General features: G+C 37.4%; 1 protein-coding gene across 7 annotated transcripts in view; it reads right to left on the bottom strand.

The window, feature by feature from the left end:
• The window catches only part of RGS7 (regulator of G protein signaling 7), a 261,029-nt gene that overhangs the window by 68,488 nt on the left and 173,390 nt on the right, over positions 1-19,151 (bottom strand). For 6 of the 7 annotated variants that reach the window (XR_009746551.1, XR_009746552.1, XM_061471174.1 and 3 more), the window contains exons 5-6: positions 14,163-14,269; positions 3,489-3,540 (exon numbers count right to left, since the gene is read on the bottom strand). Coding sequence is in view for 5 of the 7 variants with exons in the window: in XM_061471174.1 (XP_061327158.1) it covers positions 3,489-3,540; positions 14,163-14,269 (159 nt within the window). In the remaining 2 variants the exon portion in view is untranslated. The remainder of the gene's footprint in view (positions 1-3,488; positions 3,541-14,162; positions 14,270-19,151) is intronic. The other variant, XM_061471177.1, reaches the window with a different exon arrangement.

Genomic DNA, 19,151 nt, shown 5'->3' with positions numbered 1-19,151 from the left:
AAGTAATTCTTAATGACATGAACTACTCTTAATCTGCCAGAAAAAAAAAATCTGTCAGTTACAAAAGTACATCTGTAAGAAAAGAGATGATTACAGGTACATTATGCTCAGCCACTAGCTGCATTCATTTCCAGAGCCAGTTTTCTGAACTGGGATCAAATTCTGTTTGTCACAAAACCAAATCATAATTCAGGAACATGACTTAACTCAGAGAAAATGCAAAGTGGTTTGAATTACACTGGCATTATTATTATCAGTTATTATAAATAATTATTATAAATATGCAGACTTCATTAATAAAATCCTACTGAAAGCAATGGGATTCTATAGAAAACAGCATGTCTTGCATGGGTGGACTCCAAGACATTTGGCATTAAAAAGGATATATTCAACAGATGGAACCTCAGAAACTGCCTTTAAAAAAATTGTTTGGAGTTTGAGGCATCTCTCTTGAGGTCTCTTAAAGCATGATTTTCAAGAAAAAGGGAGGGATGTTTTGAGCACTTAGTGAAAAGTAACAGCTTCTTAGTAACCTCAGAATGATCAGATGGTCAATACTTTGATGGTTATAATCAAACCCAAAAGTTACAGTTTTTCACTTTGACATACAATAAATTAATTCAAGCCCTTTTTTTGCCACCAAGACATAGCTTTATTATGAGAATGGGCATGCAGCTTCTTGACATTCTGGAAGACTCTTGTTTTCTCTTTTGTTCACATTTTCTACAGAGACATCTCTTTTAATGAAAATATTTGACATTGCAAGCTCATGTGGAACAAGAAATTACAGTTTAGAGAAGATAGCAACATGCTATACAAAGATATAAAGATTATTTCTTTCTGACTTAACTCTGGCAATACCTCAATCTCATTTAAGTTCTAGTTTAAGATTCATTATTTTTCAGCAGTATGCTACATTCTGGACAGTAGCCCACCTATGGCTGAGTAATGGTTGGGAGCAGTTTTTAAATTAAAATGAAATTGTAGTGTATTTGTTAAGATTTGTAAAATCAGGTCAATGCCAAAGAAAGTGGTTTGCTTTGTTAATAACTTTGATACAGGGAAATTACAGAGAAAGCCTCCTTTTTGCTGGACTTGAGAGACTCCTATTGCCTGCGGCAGCCATTAATTTTAGGAGATGTAGTTTCAAGCTTGTTCAGGACAAGACCATGAAAATGGAAGCACTGCAGAACACCATAATACATGACAAGTATGAAATGAATTTGCATATCTATAAGAACACAAATTCTATTTGTTTTCTAGGAAGTAACAGAATTACTCTGAAGCCTGCAGAACCTCTTTGGAGTGTATTTGATGTGAAATGCAATATCCTTAAGTTTTTTCAATCCTACTTTAGATTGGATTCTTGAATATTATCTGCTTGATTTGTCTGTATTCCTCTGATGAATACTGTTTACACCAGTTATGCCACCATTTGCACAAGCAGCAGTATTCAGTTCTCCCCTTATCTGCCCTCTTTTTATACTCATGAAAAGGCATCAGGAAAAAATCCTCAGGTCACAACACAAATGTTAAGTTCTGGGGTGGGGAAGATGCTAACCTAATAAGAAAAGTATTGAGAAGTTGTCTCAAAAAATTATTTTCCTGTGAATGCTCTGGCATTAGTCAATTCAAATGGCACACAGCCACCTTAGGTAGATCTAGTGCTCTGCCCCTGTTGCATGGCAGAACTGTGGGTGGGTTTCTTACAGGCTTGCACCTTTGGCTCATGACTCAGAAGGAGCAATGAGATGGCAGGGTTAGGGCTCTCCCTTCCTTCAACCCTCTGCAACAGGAAAGCTTAACTTCACCAATTGCAACATATTTTTCCACTTATATTTAAATCTTAAAAGCTCTCAAATGAGTATGTTTACTGTCAACAAAGGCACCTTCCTGCATGATGAAGAAACTGATCCTAAATTTAATTCTGCATTTCTGGTATGCAAAAAAAAATGGACAGATTGTATAAGATTTCTATTTACTGACTAAGGTGTGTAATTCCAGTCCAGCCATCAGCTGTGACTAGAAAGTTAATCTCTCCTAATTTAGTTTAAAGGATATTAATTGAAACTTTCCCAGCCTGATCTCAAGTTCAGACCTTTTAAGCATATAGTTATTTCTTAAAATCCCCTGGTAATGTAACACATATTACAGCTGAACAACTTAATGTCACTTAAAACCATAGTAAATTACTTTCTGATCTTTAACATATTAGGAGAGTATACTGAAGTGCCCCTCTGAGAAAAGCAAGTAACAGTTTCAAGGAAAGGAAAAACACTGTAATAAGTGGTAAATCAAGCATTTCTCCTTCAGAGACTAATTTCCTCATATAGAGTGGCTAATCACTCAGATGTGGTATGGATTACCCTTCCTCTCTAGCTTTCAATAACAATTTGCTGGACATCTTCAAATTTCAGTGTAATGAAGAAAGATTAACATTTTTCTCCTTCTATAAGATGAGGAAACTGTCACTGTTTTCAAACTCTACATTGAATGCACTCAGCTCTGCTGAGAGTCTCAACTTGAAATTGTTTTGTTTAGCAATGTATCTGAAATTAAACTCTGTCCACTGCAGGAAGGAAGCATCTATTGGAACCATCCATCCCTGCAGTTTTCAGCTCCTAAGGGCTGAGAATAAATCCATATTACAAGTGAACACATATCTAAATTTCCAAAAAGCTTTAAATAGAGACTTTCAAAGTTTGAGTTTTTAAACAGGTAAACTATCATGTACATGCTTAGTTATCTAAATAAGTGACCTGGTCTTCAGATGAGCTGTGGACTTACGGTCTAGAGTAGAATGAACAGGAGACTGTTCATAGATAAGCCATTTTCTTTAAAAATTATATCACTATTTGGCGTGGAGCAGCACCTAATTTTGTTATAATTATTTTCTGAGGTTTTTTGTAATACTTTACTCTTATGTCCAGATTTTCCTAAGCACACATCAGTAATTACAGTGTTTAATTTATGATTAAAACCCCAAGAAACAGACAAATAAACAAGGTATTTTCTAATATAGCTAATATTAGAACCATACTAGTTTCCATAATGAATAATTTTCTACACAGTTTGTATCAGATGTAAGATATCTAAGCTAGGCATATCTTTGAGTCTGAATTTGAAAATACCTATTGCACAACCATCAGTAAAGTGTCCTCTGCTTTACTGAGACTTTGTTACTGTAAATAATTACACTTCCTGGAGCAAACAGATGTAAATGGCAAGGCAGGTTTTGAGGACTTTTGAGGCTTTTTTGTTTCTTTTCCCCTCAAATCAACTCCAAGTTTGACTTCAACAAACTTTTAATAAACTTTAAAAAATGTAACATGACATTCATTTCAACATCAGCAATTCTTGTACAGGAATTACATGACATATAATTATGTTTTTAACAGTGGGATGATTAAACAAGACAGACTGCAATGATGTCTTCATTCATATAATACATAATTCCCGAGAGAAATAGGAAAGGTTTCTACACTGACCATAGTCTGTGTTTTCCGGCTCCCAACAATTTGATGGCCAAAAATAGGGTGTCTATAGACAAAACAAAAAAGTAGGGAACTCAAGTTAGACAATGCAAGTATTATACAGTCCTTGGATTGATACTGGTTTTCAGAGTCAATTTACATTTCTAGTAGATCTATTATATTGTTAATTTGGCAATTTTGAAATATGCACCAAAACAGAAAATTACTTTTGTATGCTTGTTTATTGCACTAGTGTCAGAATAACATTGAAAAAGAACAAAGTGTTCTTTGTATTCTTAAAATTAAGGGAACAAAAGCCACAAGGTTAGGTAGCAAGCTTGTCTTTTTCATCTTCTCTAGCAAAACACCTCCTACATGTCCTGAAGAATCAGTTCTAGAAAGTGAAAAGACAGAAGATATTTTGGGGTACATTCAGTTCTTGATTTTGGAGAGGTTTCATTAGTATATATTAATAGTCAATATTCTTTCCTAGGAGCTATTTGTTTCTATTTGTTTTAAAAAAGGCCACTAAATACAACCTCTTTTCACAAAGTTGTCAAAGTTCTTTGCATCTGTTGAAGTTGGGATTTTTCTAATTTTTTACCAACCATGATATAAAATGTGACATTTGAAATGGAAAACCAATAAAGGTATTGATAACTAGTTGAACATTATGCTTATTAAAACTGTACTGTATTGTTAAAATAATTTGCTTCTACCAAATGAAGAATATAAGACATTTTTCACTCAAATAACTTATTTTCTAAAATGGCAAGTTTTTAATAAAACGTAAAGGATTATAGTGTTTTATACATAACACATTCATACATATTTATATACATACATGCATAGACAGATAATTATATCTTATTTGAGCAGCTGAATCAATCACATTAAATTCGTGGATCGGTCTGGGTGGTATTTCAAAACACAGGTGCTTCTCTTAGGAAAAATTTCTGCTTCACTCTGTTTCTTACGGTTTTTTTCTCCAAGATCTCCCAGATGTAAAAATGGAAACCTCTCTTGCTGCCCACTTCCCTCAAACCTTTTTAATGTTAATCTGGAAAGCAACAGGGGCAAAGGGTGATACATTCGCACCTACTCAGGTTAAATGCATGTTGTGAGAAACCTCTCTCTCTTGTAACAATGACCCATCAACTTTAACAGGAGCAATTTAGAAGTTGCTATTTATGTAGCACCCAAGATTAGTTAAAGGGTAAAAAAGAACAAAAGTTAACTTTAAAGGATGTGTTCCTCATAAATTAATTTGTTCTTTGAAGCAGCAATGAATGAATCTCCTATGAACTATTCCTTTGCGGTGCCACTGAAATCAAAGTGACCAGTATAAGTAAAAAGGAGAAACCCCTAAAGATGCAGTGAGGGTTACTAAATACATATAAACCACATCCACTCAGGCAGCTCCTGAGCTGAAAGTGGCTGGGGCTTAGGTTTTATTCACAGGAAAGTAGCAGTTATGGTGAAGAACGTCTGGAGAAAGGTACAGGGGAAGAACCATTTTGGAAGTAGAGAGACAGATATTCTTTCAATTATGGGTATACTTGCTGCAGATTCCATATTCAGCCTCCTCATACACACTTAGACAAATTACATGAATACACTTGAGAAATTACATGTACTCCTATCCCAGCAAAGATTAAAAAAATAAATTCTGTCTTCTGATTCTAAGCAAATTCCACAACTGCTTTGGGCATTCATTTCACAGAAACTATGAGGAAATACTATATATTCACACCTATATGTTTATGATGCACGAATAAGTCTGTTGTTTCATACATAAAGGAAAAGTTACTCCCAGCCAGCAAGAATACTGCAGTAAATAGTTCTGAGAGGCAATCAAAGACATCATAACAATCAAGGATACATCTGATGTTTCTGGATTCAGTATTTAGTTAAAATAACATTAAACTTTTTACTGGGACTTACACATCAGTGGCAAAGGGAGTGTGGGCACTAAACAGAATATGGGAAGGGGGACAGGATCTTTAAGGTCGTGAAATGTCACTTTAGCTCACTAGGAGACAACGTGGCCAAGGCTTTTCTGAAGGATGAAAAGGTGTGTTCCGGTGGCAAGAACTGATTCTAACAGAGGGACTCAGTTCAGACCAATGCTGAGAAGTGTGAAAATGCACCAAGGACACTTTTTGCTTTCTTAAGCTGAACAACACTTTTGAGGGAACAGATAAAATAGATTTTGTCCCTTTACAGAATACATAACCAAGACTTTGCAGCTGTGTAGTACTTGGAGTGAAACTGCAGGATGAGACTGGTATTCTGCAAAGAAGAGTACAGCAGCATAAGGGCCAGCAGGCTCAGAGAAAAGGCAAGCGAGGTCTCTGAGGAAAGTATACCAAGAGACAAAGAAATGGCAGATGGCAGTTATTGAAAGAGACTGTGCTAAATGTCCAAGTACCTTTAGAGTCAAAGTGGAGTGACAGGCCAGTGTAATCGCCTACTGGTAATCTCAAACCAACTAAACATGTAACAAAGATCATGCTAAAAGCACAAATTAATGCGCATGGTACTAAGAAGGAGTCTAAGCCTACCTGCATCAGGGAGATAAACCCTGAAAAGTTAGACCATAAGGTTTAGTTAGCAAAGCAGATGATAAGTTGTAACAAAAGGCTTCAATAATGTGTTATAAGGGTGGTCAAAACAGAAATCCCAGCAAAATGCAAACATTACAATATCAGAAAGGGGTTCAAATGACAGTTGGTACGGATAAGTACAGAAGATTATTAAATGCCTTCCTTGTTTGAGTCTCCAGAAAGAGGGAGACTGCTCAGATAAAAGTCCTCCTGCCCAGGGAATAATGCACAGGCCTGAGCTCTCCTTGCTGATTCTCTGAACCAGGTAGGCACAAGCTGTGTTTGAACTACAAGCCGAGACCCTGCCTGCATGGTGCTTGGATGCATTTAATGGGACCTGCTGAGAAATACAGCTCATCAGCTCAAGCACTGGAGCTGGCCACCAGCCAGCTGGCTCCCAGTGGAAACAAAGTTCAAGCCTGCCTGCAATCAGCTCTGCAAACATGCCCAAAATTATTTTGGACATGAAGGTAAGACTACAGGGCAAAGTACAGGACAGAAAACAGGAAGAGAAACATTTTTATGAGGTCAGACAATTCAGGTCAGAGGCCTGCTGAAATTCAACACAGAATGCTTAAGGAATTACTGTGTTTTCACATGGGTAAACGGTGCTTATTTGTAGAAAACTAAAAAGCCTCACCAACCTAAGGAATGACTTCTGGTCTCTCAGCACTGTAAGTTATATATATGTAAGTTATATATATGGAAATATCATGATGCAACTTTGCTCTGGTACTTCTCTTTCTCCTCTCTCTGTAGTACCTAGCATATAACTGTCAAAAGTTATCAAAAGTACTGGATTATCTGCATGATGTTTAAAGGGGTGCAAGTTACCTGAAGGGCAAGCTACACATGTAAAAATATTAATTTCAGGAACCTTTGAAATATGGCAGTCATTAAAAAAAAAAAATCTCATAAGGCCACAGGAGACTACAGCAAGGGAAGGTCTACCATTTCTAGAAAAGGGAAAAAGACAAAATTTTCATCTTCTAATCTTTCTAGATGTCTAGATTGAACAACTGTAATAAACTATCTATTTCTGAATCCTTAAAAGCTAAAGGTTACTAAAATTTTGATTTTTCAAAAACATATTAGGTCATTGACAGTGTAAAGCCCCTGCCAGATGAGACATAAACAGTAGATGCTATGTATTTTGACCAAGGCAAAGTTCTACAGTACTTTCTGTCTAGTAGGTAAGGAACCAGTAAGTAAAGAACCAGTAAATAAAGCATCAGGGACTTTAGTGATAGGACAAGGAGCAATGGTTTTAAGTTTAAACAGGGGAAGTTCAGGTTAGATACAAGGAAGAAGTTCTTTACTGTGAGGGTAGTGAGGCACTGGAACAGGTTGCTCAAAGAAGTGGTAACTGCTCCATCCCTGGCGATGTTCAAGCCAAGTTGGACAGAGCCTTGGGCAACACGGTCTAGTGTGAGGTGTCCCTGCCCATGGCAAGGGGGGTGGAAATAGATGATCTTAAGGGGCTTTCCAACTCCAACCATTCTATAATTCTAGAATTATGGTATCACTGGAAGATATGTGCTCAAAAGCAGCTACAGGTGCTGATAAAGTTGTATTCAAAGAGTAGATAACTATTATTCATTTTCAAAGCAGGAAATGGCATTAGTGGGTGTAGAGACAAGGACAATTCTAAAACCAGGCACAAAAAAATAGTGGTAAGGGATAGAATAAAAACTCAAGCAAAAAGCCGGTTAAAAAAAAAAAAAAAATCAAGAAAAATCTTTAAAAAATCCTGGACACTGAAAATGGAATATGATTAAAGGATTTTTGCAATGCTGTAATTGTATGAAAAAAACCCAACAACAACAATAAACTTGTGTGTAGTTAAAAGGACTGATGCTTTCCCAAAGGTGTGTTCCACATTTTCTTGTTTAATTGTTTGGTATTAACAAAGTTCTGGTCTTAATCTACCTCACCATGTCCCATGCAGACTGGGTAAACAGGAAAACCCTTTAACAAAATATAGCAACAAAAGTAAATCTCAAGTAATGTTACTCATGGCAGAAAAAGAGACCCAGGGAGAAACCTCGTCACAAGGTTCCCACAATAGTACAATTAAATTATTAGAAGGATATGTTAAATTTTGAGGGAAAGGTGTATCAAGGTCCCCCATTCAGGCATCCCTCAAGTGCACTGGAAAGTCCCTTGCCTGTCTTCATTCTTCTGGGGTTTGCTCTGAGTGAATCCCCACTGCTCCCAGCTGCAACCCCTCACAGGCTCTTACTTGTGCAGAGATTTTTTGTCCCAGACTCTGCACCAAGCAAGTTAACACTGAGCTTGCACAAGATCTCAGACATAACCCCCTGGAACCTTTAACTCCAAAACCCTGATTTTCCCACAGCTGGAGTCTTTACTTCATCCTTCAAATAGTTCTACCACATAACATGTGACTACATATGTGCTAAGTTTACATCTTTCCACTTCTGTTTTAAAAGTCTCCACACAGTTTTATAGTCTAGATATTTAACAATCCTTTAGAAGAACTTGCTAGAGACGTTATCCATGAAGACGGGGGAAAGATTTGCCTCATTCAACAAGAAAACATTAGGAAGTTAAAAGAGTCCAATAAGAAGACCCCTGTTAGCACAGAATGAGGTCAGGAATGAGAATAGGAGGTGTGTGCAATGAAGAAAGCTTCCAGCTCTCATCTGATCTGTTAAAATCTTCCACAGCAATGCAAAGAGGCTCCTGCCACTTAAATTACCTTCTCTATACCTGGGCTATGCAAAAAAAAAAAAAGCTTGCCTTAACTATTTGTTACAACTTGCATATCCCAAGTACACTGTAGATGAATTCTAACATCCCTTGCAATATCCCATATTCCTATAGCACAAATATTATACACTCTGTGCGCTTTGTTTCATATTGTAGAAACCATACAAAGTGGAGACTTTCCCCCCCCGAGAGTTATGGATGTGATATAACATGTTGTACCTCTACACTACCATTTTCAAAGAGAAGATTATGAAATATCAAGGTTTTGGTTTTTTTTTGGTGAAATATAGAAAACCTGAAGGAAATCTTGTACTTAATAATTTTACCTTTCCTCAGAAGGAAGTGTGAAGCAGTTTGTCATGAGCAAGTATTAAACAGGGAACATTTGTCATTTTGCCATGATGTCCCACTGATAGCTGGCAGGAAGGTGGGTGGTAGAATGGTTTGGGCAAAGTCAAGCACTGTTTATGAGCCCAGGCAGAAATAATGCTGCCAGTTTTTATCAGTAACTTTGAAGGCACTTTGTTTAATTGTATCTGTAACTTGAATAAGTACAAGTCAACAGCTGGAGAAATAATGCTTACCTAGCACTGTACATGCAACTGTAGAGCCATTTAAGCATTCAGAAAAAACAGGCTGCTACAACGATCTTTATGCTGCTGATGGAAAAAATGGTTTTGCACACAAACACATACTGGCTCTCTCACATTATAGACTAACATAATTAGGTAAACCTAACCACAGAAATTCATAATCCTCCTATTAATAAAGTCATATGAAACAAAATCCTGTAATATAGTACATATTCTCCACTAAACAAATTGGCAGCAGAAGCTGCTATGCATCGTGGGTAATCCTGTGATAAAACAAATAGATCTGCTTTGGCCCTACCATAAAAATTAATCAATAATAATATCTGAGCTAATGAAAGAGCCACTTATAAAAATCAGTGTTACCCATCAGCTTTTATAAAACATGACTAATTTCAATGCATTAAACTGTATTACTAAGGATGGAAATCATAAGCATCTTTCAGCTACCCCTTGTTGATAGTAATAAGAAAAGAATTGTTGTTTCTGAAGCTGCTTCAATCTGCAAAATCTTTTAAAATCTAATTACTGGGATGAAGGAGGAATATTCAAATCACTCATAAACCTTCCTTTGCATATTGCTGCTATTCTTTTCACAGGCACCAGGGAGTCTTTATAAACAGCAGAAACCAAGTCTGCTAAAAAAAAAGTAATGCCTTGCATGATGGATGGCAGAATTTATGCGCATTCAGTTTTACATTCACTGCAGTTGGCTCAAATGATTTCCTGGTAAAAGAAAAGGGTAAGATCACTGTTCTAGCACTGTCAAGCCCATGGAGGAAGGATGACAGCAAGTAGTGCTCCACAGTTACCTCGGAATTATTAAAAAAAAAGTAGATGAGGAATTTTGAAACAATAAAGATTTTGGCTCCATGACTCCTCTTTTCTAACCTGGAAAGGGGATGAGCACAGAAAGCAGTGAGGGAGAAAGCATGCCTGAGTAAGGAGTTTAAAAAGGAAAAAGGACACAGATAGGGTAGTCAGCACAGGGATTTGAAATTGTTTTTGCCTCTTTGAAACCTAAACAGATCCTTTCATGATGAGCCTGAGCTGAAGAGACAATGAATTAGTCCTTGCACCTGCAACTGCCACAGAAAATCTGCCAAATGCTGCATAAGATACCTGCTTCTCCTTTATTTCTAAAATCTGGCTCCCAGTAAATTCCTTCCCTCAAGGCATAGTAGATTATCCAGAAAGGCTGTGGAGAGTGGCTAGAGAGCTGTGATGTTCAGCCACAGCCTCAGGATTCAGAATGGCCGGAGGCTGGTCCAGGACTGAGCCAAGAGGTACCCAGCCAAGCAAAGCTGACTCAGAGAGATGTGGGAAGCAATGTAATTCCACCTGAGACACAAGGATCCAAAACACTTCATGGTCTACACTCTTCTGCAGCAAAGATATGCCAAGATCCTTACAATGATTGCTACATATTTTTGTTCCCAATGTAGCCACAGGTAAACATGGCTGGAGAAGTTAAATGTGTCAAGAAAGTGTTTCAAGTGATAGAACAAAAGACATCACAGGTGAAATCTTCATCTTGCTGAGATCCCTGGGTTTTGTTGCTATCTTCACCAGATTCATACTTTCACAAGAAAATGTTCCCATTTTCACGTTTTCTCTCAGGTATTTATACCTTCCATCTTAAAAGTTGTAGAACAACAGCAGAACCTAAACTTCATCTCTGAAAAATTAATTTACATTAAATCACAAATTAGTCTTATAGAAAAATAGGAGTGTCATTATCATTAGCGTCAAGGATCCTAGGAGCTTCCTTAAAGACAAAAGATAATAGGAAACATTATTTTTTCACTATGAACATTGAGACACTCAGAATGCATGTGCAACTTGAAAAAAAAAGCATAACTTTCCCTGGGAGACTATTATAGAAGTTTACAAGCTAAAAGGGCCAGTCAGGCATTTCTTGCCAGGACTTATTAGCACTGATGTGGACTCAGATGAAAGGTCTTAATGAGTAATCCCTAGCCCTAGGAAGATCTGTTTTCTAAAGCAACTTGCCCTGAGGTAGAGCAGGGTGGTTAGCAACTATTCAGCTTCTTCTTTGGTCCCTGGCTTAAATTACCACAAAAACACAATGCAGCTGTTCAAGATGGCTCAGAAAGTATCACTGCCCCTGAATTTTCTGATTTGCCTTGTTGAGACTACTAGGAAGTTTCCTCTGTAAGGCAATTAATATTTAGATCCACCCCCCTTGAATTAAATTGTTATCACAGAAACTAACCTAACTACACCTAAGTAGGTCAAAGAATGATCTGGATTTTTTTATTATTATTTTTAAGGAGCTATTATTTAAAAAAGCCAATATAACTATGGCTTTACAGCCCTCCTGATGGCACGAGGAATAACTGAAAAAGTATAATTTTTCCTGTAAAAGGGTATTTGCATAAATGAAGCACAATCTCCATTGCTTTTAGCTATTTGTATACAACAGAAGGTTGTTTAAAACAAATTAAATTAATTCTACCGTCATGGGGGAATGTGTCACCCTTTCGAAAACAAAAAATGAAGTGCATGGAGAACATTATTGTAGATAGCCTGTTTTTTGTAGGTTAGACCTTTGTACTGAAGAGAGAGATTACTCTGCAGGGAAGGCTTCTGAACTTTTCAGTGCTGGCAAGTGCACGACTTACTCTTTTTATTAAAATATCCAGAAATTTGTGAATCTTGTCCAATACTCAGGGAGTCCTAATTCCAAAGCACCCAAACAACTATTCTAGTTCAAAATTCATGCATTTGCAGTCAAACTTCCCTCCTCATTGAGTATGTTGTCTTCATCTTCCAATTTAGCAGCTTTAGCAGCAGATTTTATATTAGCCTTATTTTGGTGGGGAATGTGAAGTTATAACTTTTGCTGTTAGAACTCCAGTTAACAGTATGACACCACTATGAATTTTTTCTCATGCTATACATTAACAGCTAAAATTGTAACATAGGAATAGCAATGCAAAAAGTACCACAAAGCAGCAAACAAACAAAATACTGCGGATATATACTGAGTAACACTTGAGGAAATTACCTTATTCTTATGCTTATGTCAAATAGGTGCCAAATCCTTAACTTATGTAAATCAACTGACATAATTCTAATAACTAACCCTCACTGAAACTTCATGTCTAAACATGCAGGCTGTAGACATCTCTGAGGAAAGCCCACAGCAGGGTAGCTGCAGTACTCTTAGTTGTTCACAGTGCAGCTAATTCTAATCTATACTTTCCTTCAGTCAAATTTTCATGCTAGCAGATGTGCTAATTTCACACGTTTAAGAGAGAAGCAGTCCAGAAGCTGTTCAGAATTTGATGACCAACACTCCCATAAATAAGCCCCATTCTTTACAAAATGAAGTCCTCAGATATTTTCTCCTTCTGGCCACTACTTATGCAGAGAAAACCAAGAACTGGAGCCTCAACCACTCCATGAATTCTTTACACTTTTTAGTTACCTCATCACATCAGTGTCCTTCCCTCAGCAGTAAGTCCCTTCACCTATGTGCCATCCCTCTCCTCTTTAATACTGAACATTGATGGGACTGAAGCATCATGAGAAGGAAATATTTTCCTTCAAATTCTCTCTCCAAGATCAAACATAAGTGTGAATCTGGGCAAGGAGGCTTGGAGTGACTGCTCTTTGTGTTCCCCACATACACATGTAACTTATGGTCTTGCTGAAGAACAGGGTTTTGGTATTGTCTGACCCACAGAATCTACATATGAAAGTATGATAATACTGTATGCACATATGAAATTATCATTCTCTTTCTTGACACACTGTGCTATACATAATTAATTATATTCACTCTAAGATTTTGTTTTAGACCAAATATTATGAACCTTTCTTATATGGGTCTGTGGAACTCAAGCCAAAATACTGATGAAAGTATTGCACAGCAATTAATGTAATACAATGGTTGAGACTATGATTGGTCTCCAATATATCAGGTTTTCTCCGCATTTTAAAGACCACAATCTCAGTTATTTATATTCTTGATAGCTTCTTGCTTGAACAATGTTTAAAACAAAGCATAGATGTAAATATCTTGAAGACAATGGATTTTGTTGTACCAGATATTTTTCTGTTAGTATTTAACACAAAACTAACATGGCAGGATCACTATGTTATTTCATATCATCAGTTTCATAGCGATAATCATCATCTCATTTCAAAACAACAAATCTCTAAGGAAGATCTTGGAGCAGCTGTTGGGCCACCTAATAGGAAGAGCAATACAAAATGCAGCCACTATTGCCAGTGGTGATACATGGCAAGCAAAGTTAATTCCTTCTGTAGAATACATAATCAGATGCTGTACAAGCGTATTTGCTTCAAGCCAAAGGTGGCATTTCTCTGCAAATTTCTAGACTGGTATTCATTATCAGAAAAGCAACAGTCCTGGTCCCCAAGCCCATAGTTTGAAATCTAGTATGATAAAATACAACTATGTAGGTACCTGAGTAATATGTGTAGGTATAGGCGTACATATATAACTTTCCAACTTGTTCTGAAGCATCTGTATGTTTTTTTTTTGTATGCAATGAGACTGAGAGATCAATGTAGAAATGTGTCTGCAATTGTTTGAAGAATACACAGTACTTCAATACTACTTTGTTTGAATTGCCACTATTTACTAGGTTACACAAGAGACAAAGTATGTTAAACAAAGTATGTTAAAACTTGCTATGAACTTTTGTATAAAGCCTTTAATATAAGCCTTCATTTGCATAAATTAAGAATGTGTTGAAAACACTTACCTGGAATCGATAAAAGGTGCCATCATCTTTTAGTGTTAGAACATGGTCTGAGATTGGAAAGAAATAACCGTGTGCTGCCATCAGTGTTCCCAAATGTAGAGCTTCCACTGTTTGAAGAACAAAAGAAAGATAAATTAAAAAAAAAGCCACCAAAGCCCCTTCTTTTCATCAGTTTAGTTTTCTTGTTCAGATTCATCTTATCAGCTGCAGATAACCACTTGACTCTCAGTCAAGGTCCTGACATCATGAAAGTGCTGTCCTTTTCTGTGTAATATAAAGATGCAACTAAAAAATGCCCTTTACTCTCCTTCACAAATGGTTATTAGATGTCTCATGTGTAGCCGCAGATTCACAACTTATATCAGCATTAGCAGGTAGCAACAGCAATGTTCACTCACTTGTTCTGAAGCGGAAAACAGCTATCATTTTCACCCTGATGGTGCAGCGTGCTTTTCTTCCTCAGAACAGTTTAAGATTACATAATGTTAAAAGAGTTGATTACAATAACATATCTTCCTCATTAGCTTTACCAGAACTGCAGTAAAGGATAGAGATTTCCATAAAAGTTCCTCATTACTGGGAAAATAAGAAAGGATCACAGAATGGCTGAGTTTGGAGATCACCTGATCCAATCCCCATGCTCAAGCAGGGACACCTAGAACCAGGAACATACCTAGACATCGTTTTACTTTTTTCTCTCTGGGCAAACTATGTCAATGCTTAGTTACCCACACAGTAAAAAAGTGTTCCCTGATATTCAGAGGGAGCCTATAGCGTTTCAGTTTGTGCCCATTGACTCTGGCCCTGTCAATCTGAAAAAAGCCTAGTTCCATTTTCTTTACACTATCCCACCAGGTATCTATACACATAGGTGAACTTTCCCCTAACCCTTCTCTTCTCCAGACTGAACAACATCTTTTCTATTAGGAAAGATGCTCCAGACCCTAAACGGACTTCATGGTCCTATGCTGAACTCTCTCCAGTGCATGCACATGTCTCTTGTAGTGATGACTCCAGAATTGGATGCATAGAGAGTGAATTCAATTAAATTTAATGAATAAAGCCGTAAAACATAAGAGTCAGGTTTATATGTGCTCTTGTATTTTAAGTGAATCACTGTCTGGTACCAGTCCTCAAAGTCTCTTACTCAGTATTGTCATTATTTAGCTGACAAGAATACAATGTTGCAAGAAAAGAACAGCAGTAGAGTCATGCTCTTGCTGCAATATTTAAGTCCTACTATCTCTTTATCATATTTCTTTACCAACCATGTAACAACTCAAGAACGTATCCCTGAAATAGCTGCACAGCAATTTCTGCTGTAACATTAAAAATTTCCTAGCATAACCTGCTATTAGTCCACATCCACTGACTCTTCCTAATTTTCAAATATGAACCCTGGAAAGAATCACAAGGGTTTCTCAAATATTCTGAGTTTCAAAGCCACCAGTTACAGGAGCTGGTGCTAGAAAGGACAACGCTGCTGCAGGACGACATCAGCAGTGAGAAAAGGAAATATCAATAAAAAGGCTATATTGGACACAAAGGGAGTAAGGGGAAGGTGGGAAAGGTGAGGAAGAAAAAGACTAAGAGAAGAAAGAAACAGGAAGATCTGCCAAAGAAATGAGCGATCTTTGATCTAAATATGAATTCACCATGAATCCAGAAAGTATGCAGAATCAGTAAGGATGAATGTGTGCACTACGGAAAATATATTACAGAACCATGACATTAACAGACTCTTATTCAGCCTCTACAAAAAGCTTATTTGTTCTTATTACCTGTAATTTGGCTTTCACCAATGGCAAAGAGATGCTGTAACAGATCTGTCTTGTCCTGCCTGTTTAAAACAGTACTGCAATATCTGACCAGCAGTCGCAGCATCATACAGAAAGAAATATGAGTCCTGAGATGTGTGCCCTTGCTAATAGACACAGAAAGAGGAATTCACTTATGCTTCACCCACTATTATTTTGAATATGAGAAGGAAACACAGGCTTATTACTTACCCATACTTCATGAGCATCTCAGAAAATTCCCTCTTTCACCCTTTTGCTCACCTGAGACATCCACTGATGCAGGAGATACAGGAGGTAGAGTGGGACATTTTTTAAGTTAACCCAAAGCCAGCAACATGTGAAAGGAATGAGAAAGGAGATCTAGACAGTACTTAACTGAGAGCACACAAGCCTACTAAAGCGATCTCTGTGTTTAGCAAACTGGCTCCTGTCATTCCAGCAGAACAATTGTCTAAGAAAATCCAACCCATCTTCTCCAGCAGCACATCTCTGGCCTGCTATAAAATATCACTCTCTTGTTAACAAGCCTTCTCCTAGTTGCAAGTCCACAAGTAATCTCCCTGACAGAGCAAGGTGTTGCTTTGTTCCTTGTGCTTGAGATGTCTGCAAATCCCCATTTGAACTTCATCCTAATTAATGTAAGTCTGTATCGTTGTTACCCATGTATTTCAAGCCCCTAAATTCTATTATTTCTTAGATCAGAAATTTTGAGTAAAATTTCTGTAGTGAATTGGTTGCTGAGATTCTGTTCATTTCAGGTCGATTTGTCTACCTTTTAATTTTATTAAGTTTTTCTTTGCTCTCCACACTGACACATATTGCCAATTGCCAATTCCAAAACCTTTGTGGGTTTGTGTTTTTTTTTGTTTTTTTTTGTTTTTTTTTTTTTTCCAGGTATTATACATCTGTGTGAAATGAGAGATAAATAAAGGAAAAAAATGTGCTGTCATTTTTTAGAGAAAGGATTTCTCAAATAAGGGTGACAGGACATGCCAGGGAGCTCTGACGCAGTTGAGTGTGCTTTCTCGTCATATTTAGCAGAAACTAAACAGGCTCCAGATTTGTTTCATGTTCTTACTGGATTCTGGACTGTAATATTTTTCAAGAGCACAAGGAGCTCACTTTATTTTCCTTTACCCAGCAATTTTTAGACTACATCTGGACTAATATGGGAATAATGTGTCAATTCCTATGTAAGAAAGACATCAACAAATTTGAGTGAGTCCCATGGAAGTTCACCAAGATGGCTGGGGCTGGAAAATGTGACAGAGAGGCTGGGGGTGCTGGGCATCTTTTTGTTGCCTAAAGGAGATTACTAAATGAGGGAATGAGGGAGCCAAGGTCTCTATGTCCTTATGGAGTTTCATAGCAATTGAGAGAAAAAAAACACCAAAAAAAAAAAACCAACACAAAAAACCCAACAAACCCCAATGGTAATAAACTAAATCAGGGGTAGTTCTGACTTCTGCCAAACAGCAGAAGAGGCTTCCCAGAGAAGGTATACAATCTGCATCCTTTGGAGGGTTTCAAGACCTGAATGGATAAAGTCATGTAACCTTACAGTTGACTCTGCCTTGAGCAAGGCATTGGACTGGATTTGTAGAATGGATAGGTTGGAAGGGACATTAAAACTCATCTTGTTCCATCCCCCAAGCCACAGTCAGGGACACCTTCCACTAGCCTGGGTTGCTCAAAGCCCATCCAAGCTGGCCTTGAATACTTCAAGGTATTTGGCATCCACAACTTCTCTGGGCAGTCTGTTCCAATGTCTCAGCATTCTCACAGGACAGAACTTTTTCCATACATCTAATATAAATCTCTTTCACTTTTAAACCATTTCCCTTGTCCTATCACTATATGCCCTTGTAAAAAAGCCCCTCTCCAGCTTTCTTAAATCCTCTAGAGGTCCCTCTTAACCTGAATTATATTACAATTCCAGGTGGGTTAACCAGAGGTGGAACAAGGAGCAGAAAAAAAGTATGGCAACAATTGAATTAGAAATTATTTTGAAGCTCCTGCCAGAGCAGCGTATAATCCTGGCAAGCTTGGTTACAGTAAGAGCAAGAGCTCATATTTCTCACACTGACCATTGAGTCATATATGCAAGTATACAGTAAATGCTGGTTCTCTATGCAAAAAACTGACATACTGACCTGGCCTTCTCCAGAAGCCAACTAAGGTTAAGATCTGAATCATTCCCAATTAAAAGCCTATATCTCTTCTTCAGTTATGTATGGAGATGAAGGCAGGTTTAACTTTCACTTCTGGCAAACTCATTCTGCATCCCCCAGCTATTCCTGCCTGTGCAGTTAGGGGATTTTCATGTAAAGAAGCACATTTCATATAGAAGAATGGCAAGTAAGAACTGGAAAAAAATATAAGGTAAAACATGTGTGTTGAGATAAGAACAGTTTAGTGATTGAAATAAAGTAAAATAATAATAAAAAAATCAAAGATAACAATAATAATAAAAGGAAAAGGTGAGAGAGGGATAAAACCCAAGAAAGACAAATTATGCTCATCACCCACTGACCCAGGCCCAGCCTGTCCCCAGGAAGTGTATATCCTGGGCATGACATTCTATGGTATGGAATATCCCTTTGGCCAGTTCAGGTCAGCTGTCCTGTTTCTGCTCCCTCCCAGCTTCTTGTTCCTTTCCTCACTGGCAGAGCATGAGGGACTAAAAAGTCCTTGACTTAGAGTAAGCACTACTCAACAACAACTAAACCATCAGTGTGTTATCAGTGTTGTTCTCTGACTAAAGCGAAAACACAGCACTGTACCAGCTACCAGGAAGAAAATCAACTGCATCCCATCTGAAACCAGGACATCATAATACAAATTAAAAAAAATGGAGGAACATAGACTAAAAGCAAGAAAATATTATTTTAGATTGTAAGCGTACACAGATGCACACAGAAATGTGGTACCTACACAGCTATTATTACCAAATCTTCAGCCATTGCGTGTAAGAATATGCAATGTAACCTACAGTCTCCATTACACCCAGATAGCCTCACCAAGAAGTCATAATTCAAATAGCAGTCAACTGCTACACAATCAATAAAAACTGCAGCCAGAGATGTCACACAAAAATTCCAAGGGAGACAAAGCTCATGGAGGTAGAACAGAGTAGACTAGTAGACTTCAGCTTCCTCTGTTCTTGACTGCTTGTTTTTCCTAGCACTGA

This window comes from Pezoporus flaviventris, unplaced genomic scaffold (genome assembly GCF_033815535.1).
Source record: "Pezoporus flaviventris isolate CSIRO_AGI_PZ_B2104156 unplaced genomic scaffold, CSIRO_AGI_Pfla_v1 ptg000066l, whole genome shotgun sequence".
Lineage (NCBI taxonomy): Eukaryota > Metazoa > Chordata > Aves > Psittaciformes > Psittacidae > Pezoporus > Pezoporus flaviventris.
The sequence above is the reverse complement of the archived record's forward strand: the minus strand, read 5'-3'. Positions and strand labels throughout refer to the sequence as shown.